This window comes from Papio anubis, chromosome 15 (genome assembly GCF_008728515.1).
Source record: "Papio anubis isolate 15944 chromosome 15, Panubis1.0, whole genome shotgun sequence".
Classification (NCBI taxonomy): Eukaryota; Metazoa; Chordata; class Mammalia; order Primates; family Cercopithecidae; genus Papio; species Papio anubis.
In genome coordinates, this window is record NC_044990.1 from 24,955,193 (window position 1) to 24,972,002 (window position 16,810).

The 16,810-nt window shown below is 39.9% G+C and overlaps 1 protein-coding gene across 7 annotated transcripts in view; it reads left to right on the plus strand.

The window, feature by feature from the left end:
- The window catches only part of LRCH1 (leucine rich repeats and calponin homology domain containing 1), a 198,496-nt gene that overhangs the window by 34,391 nt on the left and 147,295 nt on the right, over positions 1–16,810 (plus strand). Inside the window, exon 1 of one of the 7 annotated variants that reach the window (XM_017951236.3) lies at positions 11,102–12,334. The exons of the other annotated variants lie outside the window; for them this stretch is intronic. Coding sequence (XP_017806725.1) covers positions 12,301–12,334 — 34 coding nt within the window. The 5' untranslated portion in view covers positions 11,102–12,300. Of the gene's footprint in view, positions 1–11,101; positions 12,335–16,810 lie in introns of those variants that run through there. 7 annotated transcript variants of the gene reach the window in all.

The window sequence follows — 16,810 nt, forward strand, 5'->3', positions numbered from 1 at the left end:
GATACTGTAGCTTTAACAGTGAGGGTTAGGGGCCAGGATCAGGTCCTGGGATGTGTGGCTGTATTTTTCTAGCATGAGCAGCTTTCTCTGGCATTGGTTCTTTCCAAGCAGGAAAGTTTATTAGACTTTTGCACAGATGTGGTTCATTTCACCCAGGATTTTGACTTAGTTTTAGCAGCAGAGACAGTGAATCTCACTGGGTCTTAATCAGGAAAAGAAGTTGGCCGTTCAGTGACCTCAGGAGTGGCTTCTGGCTTAGACCCTGGAGATGCTGTGTGGTTTGCTAAGGATCAACTAGCTCATGACAAATACGAGAAGAGACTTAGTAAATCTGGACCTTTTTTACCAATCCAAGTTGCTTGAGTTGTAAATGATCTAAAAATAGCACCCTATAGACACTACTTGTTCAGGGTGAAATCTCTTACTTCCATTAGCCCTGATTCTAGAGAAGAGTGGAGAGATGGCCTTAGGTGCCCTCTTTGTCTTTGACTGTATATGTGGCACACTTTCTTCAGCCAATGGAATGACATACATTGTATGCGATCTGCAAGAGCCTGAAAAGTTGCATTACAAATAGAGTGTGCAAACAATAGTACTGATTAAGTGAAAAATGTTGAGGCCTGGGAACTGATTTTTGGCACTGACAAATTAAGGCAGATTAGACAGCCTTTCAGGACACTTTTGATAACGCTACGTGTGTGTGAAAGAAGAAAGTATCAGAAAAAACTTTAATAGAGTTTCTTACTAAGAGTACTCTTAGAGTACTGGAACATAATTGTGGATGCCTAAGAGGAAGTGTTTGAGTCAGAAAAAATTCAATTGTCCTGAATCGATGAACAAGTCTCTTTTTAGTAAATGCTTCTTTTAATAGTCATGATTAGTTAGGACTTAGAGACAAATTACAGAGTAGCTTATTGTTATTGCTGTTGTTTTATAATAAACTTTTGGAGATGAACTTCATTAAATGCCCCTGCTCTGGTTTTGTTGGTGAAAAGCTGAAATAAATCTGTTCTTAACATCTGTGGTGATATAGACTTGAAATTATAATCTTAGCATGAGTTAGAGGAGCTGTGAGAAACAGTGAAAATTCATATATCACTTTTTATTATACACAGTGTATGAAATTAATAATCTCTGCATTCTCCTCCCAATTGCTGAAATTATTCTTACTGTTTCCATTTTATTGTGGTACCACAGAGTATATAAGGGATGCTGGGGCTAAGACTATTAGCATTATGGGAATATTTAAATATAATTTAATATGAGAAAAATCAGAGGAATGTTCAAACTCTAGGCTGTATTTCTCTCCCTAATGAGTAAATCCCATCATATATCTCTGACAGAATTGTAAAAACACCGAGTTATTTGATCTTTCCTGACTGACTTATCTTGGAGTCATTTATATTTACAACATGCTGTGCACCAAAGCATGAAAAGCAGAAGCATACAGTTTTGCTCTCATCTGAAGTCATAAAATATTTTCTATTTACATAGTAAATCTGGGATAGATTATACTAGAAAACCTCTACAAACCTGAGATACTGAAAGTGGTAGCCATTTTCAGAGACAAATAAGTAACCTATTAGCCTAATTAGATGTCTTTGCTACTTACATGATAAATACGGCATAACTTCCCTTGTTTACTCTTTTAAATTTCCCTATAGATGTTCTTACTTTCTTTTTATATGTTTAAGATCTTAGTAGCATTTCATCCCCTCCTCCAGCTTTTTATGGTATAAAATGTTAAACGTGGAAAACTTGAAGAATTTATGTAGCACATCTGTATATCTACTACCTAAATTGATTAACATGGTGCTATATTTAGTTTCTCTCTCTCTCTCTCTCTCTTTTTTTTTTTTTGAGACAGTCATCTCGCTCTGTCACCCAGGCTGGAGTGCAGTGGCGCCATCTCAGCTCACTGCAACCCCCGCCTCCTGGGTTCAAGTGATTCTCCTGCCTTAGCCTCCCAAGTAGCTGGGATTACAGGCGCCAGCCACCACATCCAGCTAATTTTTTTGTATATTTAGTAGAGACGCGGTTTCGCTATGTTGGCCAGGCTGGTCTTGAACTCCTGATCTCAGGTGATCTGCCTGCCTCGGCCTCCCAAAGTGTTGGGATTATAGGTGTGAGCCACTGGGCCCGGCCTGCTTTTGCTTTATCTAGTTGTGTGTGCATATATGTGTGTATGTGTGAAGGTATGTGGATATGTATATATATATGTTTTTTGCTGAACAGTTTGAGGTTAATTGGGGTAAGCAGATGTCATGATGCTTACCCTCTACATTCTTTTTTTTTTTTTTCCTTAAGGCAGGGTCTCACTGCGTCACCCAGGCTGGAGGGCAGTGGTGCAGTCATAGCTCACTGCAGCCTCAAACTAATGGGCTCAATTAATCCTCCCACCTCAGCCTCCCAAGTAGCTGGAACTACAGGCACATGCCACCACACCTGGCTAATTTTTATTTTATTTTTATGGAGACAAGTCTTACCATGTTGCCCAGGCTGGTCTCAGACTCAAGTGATCCTCCTGCCTTAGCCTCCCAAGTGTTCAGATTATAGGCATGAGCCACTGTGCCTGGCCTAAGTTCTTGAACATCTGTCTCCTAATAATAAGGGCATTCTCCTATATAAAGATGCTAACATTTCAAAATATGAAAAATTAACGATAATTTTCTCATTATATATGGTATGCAGTCCATATTTAAATTTATTCAGTTGTCTCCAAATTGTCTTTTATGGCTATTTATTTTTTTCCCTAAATTCAGAGATACACAGTGTGCATGCATTGCAATTCGTGTTATAGTCCTAAACTCTTTTATGTTTAATTTAGCATCTAGAACACTTCTCTCACTTTTTTTTTTTTTTTTTGAGATGGAGTTTTGCTCTTGTTACTCAGGCTGGAGTGCAATGGTGTTGTGTTGGCTCCTCTGCCTCCTGGGTTCCATTCTCCTGTCTCAGCCTTATGACTAGCTGGGATTACTGGTGCCCACCACCACGCCTGGCTAATTTTTGTATTTTTAGTAGAGACAGGGTTTTACCATGTTGGTCAGGCTGGTCTGGAACTCCTGACCTCAGGTGATCCACTGGCCTTGGTCTCCCAAAGTGCTGGGATTACAGGTATGAGCCACTATGTCCGGAATTTTTTTTTTGACATTGACTTTAGAAAGAGACCAGGCCACTTGCCTTGGAGGACATCCCACATGGAGGATGTGCCTGATTGTTTCCTGTTGAGGACATTCAGTTTCGCTCATTCATGATTTCCTGTAAACTGGAAGTTAGGCCAGAAGTTTGGAGTTTATTAGTTCAATTAATCTTTTTTGGAAAGGTGAGGTAGAGGAGACTAAGAAAAAGTCATTGTCATCTTTGCAGAGTGATTTTCCTTAAAACTCTGTCCTCTGTGATATTGAGAAAGTCACAATATTGGAAGGTGATACTTGTCAACTTCTGATTAGAGTCCCTTCCTTATTTAAAAAGACATGAACTAGAAGTTGACTGGGTTTCCTGTCCTCCCCCCTTCACGCCATCTCTTTCTATCTCCTCTTCTTTGTTCTTCCATGGCCATGAGTATGTGCCACTAATAGGACATTTTCTTACAATGTGGCAATTTCCTTGTATATGTTTATGTCTAGCCCACCATTCTGTGAGCTGCTGACCACAGGGAGGTGTTGCTTTTTCTGTGATTTCTTGAAACCCAGTATAATTCAGTGTTATCACAGGCCAATTTATTAACATTTAAAACTCTCTTCTTGGCCAGGCATGGCGGCTCACCTGTCATCTCAGCACTTTGGGAGGCTAAGGCAGGAGGATCACTTGAGCTCAGGAGTTTGAGGCTGCAGTGAGCCATGATTGCAGCACTACACTCCAGCCTGGGTGACAGAGCAAGACCCTATCTCAAAAATAAAATAAAATAAAATAAAATAAAATAAAATAAAATAAAATAAAATAATAAATAAATAAAAGTCTCATCTTAAACTTAATGGGGAAAGGAATTTTCTGAATCTACAACTGAATTGTCTGTGCTTGGCCAGCAGGTGTTTTCTCAAACGGTGAGTGGATTCACCTTCTCGGTCTTCCCTAGTTGAGCTACTTTCACTCCTTTCTGGTCTTCATATATTCCCAAATGAAGTGAGAAGATAGGTCTGTATATCAATGACTATCCTTTTTTTTTTTAATCTTTTGGATTTCCCTTTTAGGAGCTGTGATGTGTCTTCTCTAAACTTAATTTTTCATTGCTTATGGCTTTTTTTTTTTTTTTTCCCCCGTGTAAGTGCTCTGCGAGCCATACACCTGTGGAAATATAGGGACTCTCCTTCACTTACAAAAAGCTCAGAATATCGATTAGACAAAGTCCCTTCCTGCCTGGACATTCAGATTGGCCCTGTGGACTGAAACTGTCAAGCAAGTATACTGTTTTGTGTGCCCTGCAACTTGGCCTAAACTTTGCTATAAATGGCAAAGTTACTGAATTGCCTTGGCTCCATACCAAATGCTGGAAATAATTTTAGGATATAAAAACACATCTTTCATACGAAAGCATTTCTTTTAGGGTCCCTTGATGAGCATGTATGTGTGTTACTCATTTTCCTAATGAATTAGTTCCTTTCTTCAATTGTAAGGATAAACCTTCATTAATATCTCATTCGTTGGAATGAAAATGATTCCAATAACATTTTTATGACTTCAATGTGATTCCTTTCTGAAAAAGCATAATGGAATGGCTCCTTTAACCACATTTGAAGAAAAAAGAAATATTATTCTGAATAGGCACTTCATAAACAGGAAAGGCAGTTTTCAGCATTTACTTTAGGTATCATTTATTCAGTGGGAGCTTGAGGGTAACCCCCAGGTTCCTGCAGGCAATGAAGACAAAAGTCATGATTTTAGAGAGCTCTCGGTTTAGCAAAACCAAATTAGATTAGAATTCTTAGACCAGAAAACCATCAGATCAAGCCTCTTGCCTTTAGGCAAATAAGATATTAACCCCTGTTGACAGACAAGAATATTTGAAACCAATAACGATGTTTTGAACAAAAGAAGAAGAAGGGCATGGAGCCTGGGTTTTCATCTTTTATTGCATTCTTCCTACTGTAATTATAGTTTTATTTTTCAATTCATTGGATTCGAGAGGAGCTCATTTATCTTATTTGCAACCTAAGTATTAGCCATGGAGTCATTCTTGAACTTTGCCGTGGACTTGGGTGAAAAATGTTTCTGGTTTTCAAGGCTTCCCTAGTATCATATGGTATTGGAATGAAAAATAGAGTATTATTTTAAAACTGTCAGAAGAGGCAGAACTTCTCATCCAGCAACACGTTCTGTAGCTCAAGTCCTCATTTTGAACATAGTATTGCAATGCGGAGCCCCTACCGTCTTTCCACTGGAAGGAACAGTTGGGTAGCTTTTTAAAGTACGTCACCTCGTGGAGGACCCCGTTAATGAGGAATCATGGTCTCCTGACTTTGGATTGATCATTTTTGTTCAAAACAGGACTATTCCTGAGTCAGAGTCAGCCACAGCTTGTAGGCAGCAATTTTCAGGAGACAACATCCCAAGTTAACTGCCTATGGCCCCCGAAAATGTACGGCCTGTGTTAGTGCCCCAGTGAAATATGCCACTGTGGCATTCCTGACCTTTTAGCTCCTGGATTTCTCCTTTCCAACCCATAATAGGCAAGGGCAAGTAAGGGAACTAACAATTATATGATCATTTCCTCTGTCCCACACATGGTGCTAAGTCCTTTACAGAAAACAAGGTTTCCTCCACTGGTTCTCTATGGCCATTATTAGAGAATCCTGGAGTCACTGATCTGGAAAAACCTGTTTAATTCCTTGGTCTCAATTTCTTATCTGTAAAATGAGATTGAATTGGTAAAATATGTGAAGCACTTAAAAAGTATGTTTTAAATGGTACTTAGTGTTATCCACTTCATTTACATTTCTGCTAGCTCTGTCATGCCTAATCACTCATTTGATCGTGTCATCCTCTTCCCGGTCTCTGTTCTTTAAACTGAAGAATGTTTGGTGATTCCTGGCTGCTTATGGGCAAAACTCCTCAGTTTGTTGTGCGTTCTGGCCCCGTCTTGCCTCTTTAGACTGATAGATCCCTTCATTCTCGCATTGCTATTAAAAAATCAATATAGACCATGATTTGGGGTTTATGGCTTCTGTAAGTTTGTGTGGTTTCTCTACCTAAAATTCCCTTACCATCTGCCCTCCTGTGTCCCTTCCCTCTACAGTCTCCACTTGTTCAAATCCCTATGTCCCTTCAGGACACAGTCCCAGCCTCTGCCCCATTGTAGCCTTTCTTGCTTCCCTGTAAACTGGGAGTAATATCCTCCTTTGGATTACTAGCTCTGTATTTATAGCTCTTTTGAAACCCTATGGAAGTTTAGTCTTTGAGTCATCAAAAAGTATTAAGCAATCTTCAGTACTTCCATCCACTCAACACCAAAGTTCATCAGTGTATTTTCAAACATTTTTCAACAATACTTGAAATAAAAAAATGTTTTTCCTTAAGAGGTTTTTTTTTTTTCCTTTTTTTTTTTGGTCCGTTTGAGATCTGAGTCCTGAATTGACTAGACAAATTTGGTTTTTCTAGTCAGTGGTTAACTGGAACATGCCATTCTTCAAACATTTCTAGGAATCCCAATACCTAGTAGCTGATTGGGTCATGCTAGAGAATACAAAGGCAGTAATCAGAGTCTACACAGAGAGTCACTGAATTTTAGAACCAGGAGAAATCAAAGTGACTTTAGTGAAACATCACCATGATCTGATGTGATCTGAATAAACCACAGTCTCAAATAGTGAGGCTGTGTTTTGAGTAAATTTGTTCTGTGTGTTGACGAGAGTGGCTGCCTAGTTAACTGGAGGCAGGTCTTTGAGTTTGCAGCATGCTTGTTCATTCCAGCTGCTTGCCAGTAGGCTGGCCCAGGTGGGATCCATCCTTCTAATCTCCAGGCCCTGGTGAGGCTGGTGCTACCACTACATCCATTCCAGGGAGACTCCCAATCTCTATCAGTTTCTTCTGCTCTTCTGAATTCTAAACTCACTCTGATCTGATTTCATTATTTGTCTGTTGTGGTTGCTTTGGTGAAGTTGGACCACAAATAATGATTTCTTTTTTCTTCTTTCCTATGTCCTTTTATCGGGTATCATTTCCTCTATAAAACTAATTTTCAGTTGATAGAGTCTTAGGTCTATAGCCACTGTTGAATGCACCTCATCAGGCCGTCTCCTTGAGCTAGAGAATGTTTGCATCATAGGAGAGATACCAGGTTCCCTGAGAGGTGGGTACCAGGTGCCTGGGAGGTTAAGTAACTTGCCAAGAACAGAGAGCCAGTAAGTATGGATCAAGTATTACATCTTCAAGTGATACAGGATTTGGGATTACCCACTCCATTTATTTATATTGTCATGTAAATAATAATAATTAATAGTAAATAACTAATGGCTAGCCCTCATATAGTATTTACTATGGGACAGGAACAACCTTAAGTGTTTTACATATTTGGTTGACCCACTTAAATCTCACAACAGCCCTCGTGACTGTTATTATTCTCACGGAAGCGCAGAGAGGTTAAGTAACTTGCCCAAGATCAGAGAGCCAGGGAGTGGCATTGTAGGCAGTTAAGCCCAGGCAGTCTGAGTCCAGAAAACAAGTCAAGACATTTATTGTCTTTCCATTTCTTACCTATGTTCTTACTATTTTGCCTAGGTTCCTCTTTTACTCTCAGTGGAAAAAAAAAAAAAAAAATAGAAAGTACATATTTAACAACTGAAGAAAATAAACAGACTGTAGTAAATTTCCAAGCTAATACCAAGTTATATAGAAAATACTATTTGCTGATGAGGTTTGTAAGAACCTTCTAGAACCTTCTAGAACAAGTGTAGAATACTCATTTTCTGCTAAGGGCTGTTGACCCCAAGAAAATTCAATGAAGGGATCTTTGCAAAATAATAAATGATTTTTCTTTGTCTCCCCGCGGAAGCAAAGAGGCTTAGACCTCTGGCCACTGTTGAATGGGCCAAATCAGGCCACCTCCTTGAGCTACACAGAATGTTTGCATTATAGGATAGGTGCCAAGTGCCCTGGAAGGTTGGTGGAGAGAGAGATGACTTCCAGCTGAGATTGTACAGTAGAATTTAATATTTAGAGTTTCTCAATTTGATGGGGCTGAATTAGTTCATATGACTTCATAAGTGACTGCTTTGTTTAATTTTGGTGAATAAAATATCCTGGCTGCAAAATATGAAAAAGAAAGTCACCCTTATTTTCAAAGTGTATGGTTAGTGCTTTCCATATAAAACATATGGCTAAATGAGTTTTTTTTTTTTTTAATCTAGCTCTGAAATGTGAAGACTGTAATAAGATCTAGTAACAAGAGCGTAGTTTAGAAAAACCTGATTGACTCTAGTTTATGTAACTATACAGGCTATATAAAGAAAGTCTCATAAATAGACTTCATCTAAAGAGTACAGCAGCTATAACCTTCTCTAACTTTCAGGCTCTGGGTGTTATAGCTTCTTCTGAGTTTATAGTCTTTATGTAATTATTAATACCATGATCATCATTCCTAGGTTTGCTTTTGCCCTGGTCACTTTAGGTTTAATTTTATTCCATTCCTGGTCATTTATAGTTTTGTTCCGTCATCTCCCCAGACCCCATCAAGAATCCTGTTCTCCCGTGGCAGACTTGAATGAATGTAACCACGGATTCCGTGTTTTCTTTCTTTGGTCAACTTAGAGGATGCATAGGCCCGGTGCCAACTGTTAGAAGAAACCATACCTTTCCTGATGGTGCTGCGTGGCCAGCCTACCCTGGCCATGCCGTAAGTGACTTCCTCTCCGCTGATGTGCAGACCTGCCCTGCATCTCCCCAGGGCGACTGGGTTCTTTTCCAGGTGGTTTCCATATTGCACACTCAGACTGGGTAGGAAAGCAGGCAGGGCACAGTTTTATATGTACATCAGCATTTTCACTTGGTGACGGATATAAGCTAACTTTTGTAGCTCTCCTAGGTTTATTACTGACATCTGTTCCCCCCTGAGCATATCCAGCTGGGGCTGAAGCCACATCTGCCCTTTAAACTTCCATCTACCTTTATGTTTTCAATGTAATTTTAGATTTCATTTGTTTTTCATTGTGAACTCAGAAGAGATGAGTTCCAGCTATGACTCAGTGTGAGTTCCTATGTCATAACTCGACATTTGTGGAGTGCTTGCACCTGACAGGAATAGACTCAAGGAAACAAAAAGAACAGGAAAGGCCTTAGGCACATACTGGTTGTTCTAGATGTGGAGTTCTGCTGGCAACGGCCACAGAGTGAAATCGGCCACATGCAATCCAAAGCACGGCCTCGCATTTGTTTTTGAATATTTTATGTAAGAAAGGGATGTTAAAGGTAGAGGAAGTAATTAAGAATGGCAGCCGTGTCTTTAAAATTAAACATATCGGTCATAACTTGAATGAATACTTAAAAGTGTTTTTAGTTGTAAACAGGCAAAAAGGCTTTTAAATCCAAGTGACCAGTTTTGAGACTTTAAAAAGCAGAAGTTTTTCATACCAGTGCTTCCTATTTTAGTTTCAAAGGAAAGGAGGAGGAGCTGAGGTTTGGATGGTTGTCATGGACAAGGGAGTTGACATGATCAAAAATGTTTTTTTCCCCTGGGAACACATCTTGAGTGCTTATCTCTTCTAATACATAAAAGTGTCGGGCTGGTGAATTTTGAATGTTTCCTGCAGCTCTGAAGAAACACTGTGATCCTAATGAACACTGAGGAAAGCTGGTATTGCGGCCTTGAATATTACCTGCTTCAAGGAGGCAGCATGTTTTGGTACAGTCTGATCATGACTGTAAATCAAAGCATCTTTACTTCTCCAGGGAGATAAAAAAAATTATCTGTTACTTTATAAGGATCTTGTACTTGCAGTATGTCTGTCAGATGTTTCCATTTTTCTGATTGAAGACACTTGGTGCTGCTATGAATAGCAAATTGGAAAATGAGCTTTTTAAAAAGTTTGAATTTTATCTTAGCATTTATCTGGAAGTGAAAGAGAGATCTTGGGACAGAGACATCTTTGTTAGAATGTGAAAGAATGTCAGTGAATTCTAACTTGAAGCTGCATTCAGATGACATGTTAAAGGCATGAATAGACAAAGGGAATGATTTTCAGGAAGTGCCTTCTGGAGACTGTGGGAAAGTCATGGGAAGAGGAGCAACTTGTGATTGGATCAAAGTCACGCAAAGTTACCCAGGTGGTAGATGCTGGTAGTCAGCATGGCTGGGTCCATGGTGATCGACCATTTGCCCAGCATTTTGCCTGCTGAATTTGGGGGAGTGAAGAGGACACTTTCACCACCCCAGGAAGATAGTAACTAGTGCTCCATGTATGTAGCTCAGAGCCTTTGAATTTACAAGTGACCTTTTAAAAAGTTTCCCACCTGATAGGTCTGAATAGACTTCGTATTTATTACTCTAAGTTTAGGTCTAAGAAGATTCCCAAATTGGTTAATACAGTTGATCCTCAATCTTTGAGAATTCTGTGTTTGTGAAATTTGCCTACTTGCTAAATTTGGGGCTTGTATTTCTAAGCCCCAAATCCATACTTGAGGGCTCCTTGTGGTCATTGGTGGATATGTACAGCGCAGCAAAAAAATCTGAGTAGCTCAAGGTACACGTACCCAGCGGAGGTTAAACAAGGCGACACTGCCCTCTTGCCTCAGTTCTCATCCTGTAAACAAGTGTCCTGGATGCAGACAATTCAGTGCCATGTCTTTTGCATTTTTGTGCTTTTTCGTGGTGATTTCACTGTTTAAAATGGCTCCCCAAATATAGGGCTGAAGAGCTGTCCAGTGGGTTTTTTTTTTTTTTTTTTTTTTTTCGGAGTCTCACTTTTGTCGCCTAGGCTGGAGTGCAGTGGCTTCATCTCAGCTCACTGCAACTTCTGCCTCCAGGTTCAAGCAGTTCTCCTGCCTCAGCCTCTCAAGTAACTGGGATTACGGGCATGTGCCACCACGCCCAGCTCATTTTTCTATTTTTAGTAGAGACAGGGTTTCACCATGTCGGCCAGGCTGGTCTTGAACTCCTGACCTCAGGTTATCCACCTCTCTTGGCCTCCCAAAGTGCTGGGATTACAGGCGTGAGCCAGTGTGCCTGGCCCTGTCCAGTGTTTTTAAGCGCAAGAAGGCTGTGATGTACCTTATAGGGAAAAATACATGTGTTAGCTAAGCTTTCTTCAAGCATGGGCTATAGTGCTGTTGGCTGTGAGTTTAGTGTCAATGAACCAACAACTTAGATCAAATAAGGCATTTTTTTTTTTTTAAACAGAAACACACATAAAATGAGGTTATCAGTTGATTGGTCGATGAAAATTTTGTGACTAGAGGCTTGTAGGAACCTAACCCTGTGTTTCCCCTGGAAACTAAGGATTAGTATTTCCTATGGCAGTGTTCAAGGCAACTTCATAGACAGAACTACCATCATGAATAATAAGGATCACTGTGTGGGCTGAGTGTGGTGGCTCACACCTGTAATCCCAGCACTTTGGGAGGCCGAAGCAGGCGGATCACCTGAGGTAAGGAGTTCGAGACTAGCCTGGCCAATATGATGAAATCCCATCTCTACTAAAAATACAAAAATTAGCCAGGCGTGGTGGCGGGCACCCAATAAAATGACAATAGAGTTTAAACTCCATGGTTTCTGAGGCATTTTCTAAGTAAATTGGCATACAGCGTACTCTTTCCTCCAGAAGTTCCAGAAACAACACTATTTCTTTATGTGCAAAATGGCCTCTTTTGAGCAGCCCTGGGGCAGTTTCGTCTGGCCCTCTTGCAGCCGGGGTGCCCCAGTTTAGTGTACAATTGGTATAAAAATAGGCAACACAGGAACTTGCTTGTCTGGGGGGAAAAGACGCTTGCAGATTTATAGAAACTCTTACATTTGTAATGCATGATATTCTGTAGGTTCAAGAGAAAACAATTCAATTTCAAGACAACATTCTACAGGGTAAAAAAATTTAATTTCAATAAACTTAAGGGAAAAAGTTGTCCATCTTTCTATAACTTTTTCTTTTGTAGTTTCACCACTAACAAAAAAAAAAAAAAAAAAAAAAAGAACACAAACAAAATAGCCTTGCTCTGGGTTTTGAGGAAATGGTTTTGCAAGGCTATTTGGTTAGACAATGAATTAAAGAGTCAGAACTTCGGGGATGGGCTTTCGGTAAGGGAAATGCTTAGGCTGCTGCAAAGCCTGGATTCAATTTACACAGGATCCTTGTGAAGTTGTTCTCTGCATCCAGAATCATGGGCAACACTCTGTGGTGTAAAAAACCTGAAGGTAAACACTATCTGATATATATTTTTTGTAATTGTAAAATACACATAGAACTTACCATCTTGACTGTTTTTAAGTGTGCAGTTACATATTCACGTTGTTGCACAGTCTCCAGAGCTCTTTTCATCTTGTAAAACTGAAACTCTGTACCTTGAAAAGACTCCTCGTCTCCCTCTCTCCAGCTCAGCCCCTGGAAACCACCATTCTGTTTTCCATCTCTATGAATTTGACTACCTAGATACCTTATATAAATAGAAGCATAGAGTATTTGTCTTTTTAGTATTGGCTGATTTTACTTAGTATTATATAATGTCCTTTAGGTTCATCCATATTGTAGCAGGTGTCAGCATTTGTTTCCTTCTTAAGGCTGATGAATATTTAATTGTATGTATACACCACATTTTGTTTATCCATTCTTATGTCAATGAACATTTGGATTGCTTCCACCATTTGGCTATTGTGAATAATGCTGCCATGAGCGTGGGTTTGCAAATATCTCTTTGAGACCCTGCTTTCCTTTTTTTTGTTTTGTATACCCAGAAGTAGAATTGCTGGATCAGATGTTAACTTTATTTTTAATTTTTTAAGGATCTGCCATAATGATTTTCATGGCGGTTCCACCATTTTACATTCCTACCCACAGTGCACAGGGGTTCCACTTTCTCCACATTCTTGCCAACATTTGTTATTTTTTTTTTTTTGGTAGCTGACTGATATTTATAACTAAATAATATTGTTGAAGAACTATTACAATGTCAAGAAATTTTGGCCATCGTGATAGTTTTATTATTAAACTTAGTAGTATTTTATTATTAAACTTAGTAGCATTTATTAATAGTAGTTTTATTTCAGAAATGTTTGTATTTTCTTTGTTTCTAGCCCCTCAATTATGTAGGTAGAAACAAATCATATAGAATCAATTTACCTTATGTTACCTTAGAACTGTGGCCACAGCCTAGTAGGTGCTCTATTCATTTTTGTTAAATGAATGAATCAATGACCACGAAGACAGTTCATGTTATTTGTTATGGAGATACGTAATAGGATTGGAAAAGATGTAGGGTAAATGTATTAGCCCTCTCCTGTGTTAACTCTTTAGCCCTTTCAAAAATAAAGATATTTGGCTGGCTGCGGTGGCTCACGCCACCCAGCTAATTTTTGTATTTTAAAAATAGCTTTTTAAAATAGCTTATTTAAAAAATAGCTTTGTTGTATTAAAAAAATAGCACCCAGCTAATTTTTGTATTTTTAGTAGAGACAGGGTTTCACCATGTTGGCCAGGCTGGTCTTGAACTCCTGACCTCAGGTAATCCACCCACCTCGGCCTCCCAAAGTGCGGGGATTACAGGTGTGAACCACCACACGTGGCCAGGCTTTTTAACATAGTGACATAAAGATTTTTTTTCTCACAATGGCTTTATGGTTTGGGAACGGTGGCTTCCTGTCTTTCAGAATCCGATGTTATTTGTTTTTTTGGTGTGTGCCTTGCAGACACCTGCACTTGAAATCTTTCAGGTGTTTTGCAGTCATTTTCTCAGATGGTTGGATTATTTCAAGCCAAGAATAACAGAGTTAGGGTCAAGATTGTGAACCGTATGGTCAGTCCTTCTGAGGAAGTATTTATTTTTATTCATTTTTGTTTGCCTTTCCTAGGGTCACGGTCCTAATTGCTGTTCCCTTTGGCTGCAGTTATGCAAAACTGAATTTACTACTGAGCCTAAGACAGTGTTTTTCAAACTTTTAAAATTATGACACCCAGTAAGAAATATGTTTTACAGTTTTTTACATCCTGACCAGTTTTACACACAGACACACACACACACACACACACACACACACACACACACAGAACCTGAAGTATTTGTTGCAAGTTGCAGATGTTTACAGTTACTGCTGAGGATATGTGTTTCCATTTAAGTTACATAAAATGCTGTTCATTGAATTGATTGTATGACTCCCATGATTTCATCATGAGTTTAACAAACACTGAACACTGGCGTCACAGAACTTTGTCGTTCACGATCTTTAGCGACAGTCAGCTTTTCTGCTCGTGACTGATGGCCTATTGCTATGTGATTCTGTTAGCGCTTTAAAGCAATTTGATTGTCAAAGTCCTGTTAGCTCTGGTTGTATATTCAGTTTTAGCTTTACAGGCAGCTTTTCCCCGGGAAATGGGGCTTGCCGAGCAGGTTCAGTGTTCCATAGAATCGGATCTATACTTTGGGGAACTCAGCAGTATGGGAATCACAAACCAACCCACCCGATCTACTAAAAGGCTCAGGCCCACTGGTCTCCATTGTCACTTAGACTAGCACAATATCGCCTTCCTCATGGATGCTTTGAGGGCAGGGCCGGTTTTGTTTTTCTTTTTATTCCTCAGAGCCCGCAGCATGATGCCTTGTGTGGAGAATACGCATCAGCCTTGGCTCTGGTCCTCTCCTCACTGTCCCTCTTCTTCTCTCTACAGAAAACAGCAAAGTGTATATAGAAAGAGATGTGCAGACTGTGTGGAATGACCTGAGGGGTAACTTGCTTAGAGGGTAGAGAATGTTGTGTGTAAAAACTTATGTTTGAGGCAGATTGCAGGAAAAGATTCTTTAAATGAAGGAAAGATAAGAATATAAATTTTTTAAAAAGTTGTCTTAATGAATAGAGGAGAATGACTAGGCATTATTTCATTGAGCATAGGTACGTAGGTGCTTTTAAAGGGTAAGTGACTGGTCCCCTGAGGTTAGTTCAATGTCCTCTTGTAATCTGAATTTTTTCATCAAATTCTTTTAAATCCAGATGGGGCTCAGCTCCCTCTGAAGTATCGCAAAACCCTAAATGAATAACGTCTTAGGTTAATAAGACTAATTATATTTCCATAGCAATGTTTAAATGGCCTGCTGCCCAATCACCTTCCAAGCCCTGCTCTGTTGGGTTGCTTTTTATCCAGTTATGATCATGTAGGACTGGGCTGCTTTTTGTAGGGGGTTATGGAGTCGCAGTGCCTGGGGTGTTAGGATTATAGGCTGGGCTTGTATCATAGTACCCACGCCGCTGCCTAACTCTTGATATCCAGTCTCTGAGTCGGACTTTGTAGCTGCTTTCTCTTTATTAGGAGAAAAGAGCTTGTTTAATAAACCTAAGAGTTAATAGCTTGTGTTCTGTAGTTGGATTTGTAACCTGAACGTTTTTATGTCTACTGACTTGCGACGTTGTCATATAAATTAAAGATCATAGATCCAGCTATGGTTTAAAGGTGACTTGCAGGACATGGATTTGAAAGATCAGAATTTGAATCTCATCTCTTTCCACTGTAGTCTGGTAACCTTGAGGAAACCACTTAACTTCTCTAAGCCTCAGAGGTGTCAAGTAGATTAAATGCAACTATGTATAGTTGACCCTGAGGAATTTTTGGTTCTGCTTGAATAGAGCTTGGATTTTTGGACATTAGAAGGATCTTTGAAGATGATGTAGCTTCATTGTGTAACTGAAGGCCAGAGAAATTTAAGTGAGTTTCCTGGAATAGTTTATGCCTCTGCTTACTGTGTCATGGTTACCACCCAGAACATGTGCTTCATCGGGGACGGGTCATCCATTCAGGGTGAAGAACATGACTTTTGGGTCAGTCTGCAGTGGATCTAAATCAGCCCCCTGCTGTTTACCGTGTCTGTAGTCTAGGAAAAGCTATTTAACTTCTTGCAGATTTAGCCTATGAAGTTAAATTGGGGATTTAAAAACACTCATAGGGATGTGGTGAGGCTTGACTGAGAAAAATTTATGCGAAGCTCTTAGCACAATGGCTAGTACCCAGAAAGTGCTCAACATTATTCATATTTCCTAATTGAAGGGCATCGATGCTTTAAAGTAAAATGGAGGCTGGGTGCGGTGGCTCATGCCTGTAATCCCTACATTTTGGGAGACCATGTTGGGTGGATCACTTGAGCCCAGGACTTTGGACAAGATTGGGCAACATGGTAAAACCCCATCTCTATAAAAAATCCCCAAATTAGCTGGCTGCGGTGGTGTATGTCTGTAGTCCCAGCTACTGAAGAGGCTGAGGTGGGAGGATGGATTGAGCCCCGAGGTCAGTGCTGCAGTGAGCCATGATGGTGCCACCGTGCTCCAGCATGGGCAACAGAGCAAGACCTGGACAATCAATCAATCAATGTAAATAAATAAATAACTCATTTCTTGTCAAATAAATGGCTGTATCTTTATAATAAGATATCTGCATCCTGTGACTTCATCCTGTAAATAATTTTGTGCCTCTTGCGGTTTCTATGATCTAGGGAGGAGAAGGCTAATTCTTCTTCATTGTATGCATGGAGCAGAGATACGGAGAGCCTCTAGTTTATTTCTTCTTGGCGTGGCCCTGTGTTCTGAGCATGGGTGTGTCTGATCCCTGGGGAGAGCAGAGCCGCACTGTGGATCTGAGGTGCTGGGAAACCGTCCAGTTTCCTCCTCCTGACCCTGACTCAAGTCTTCCCTGAG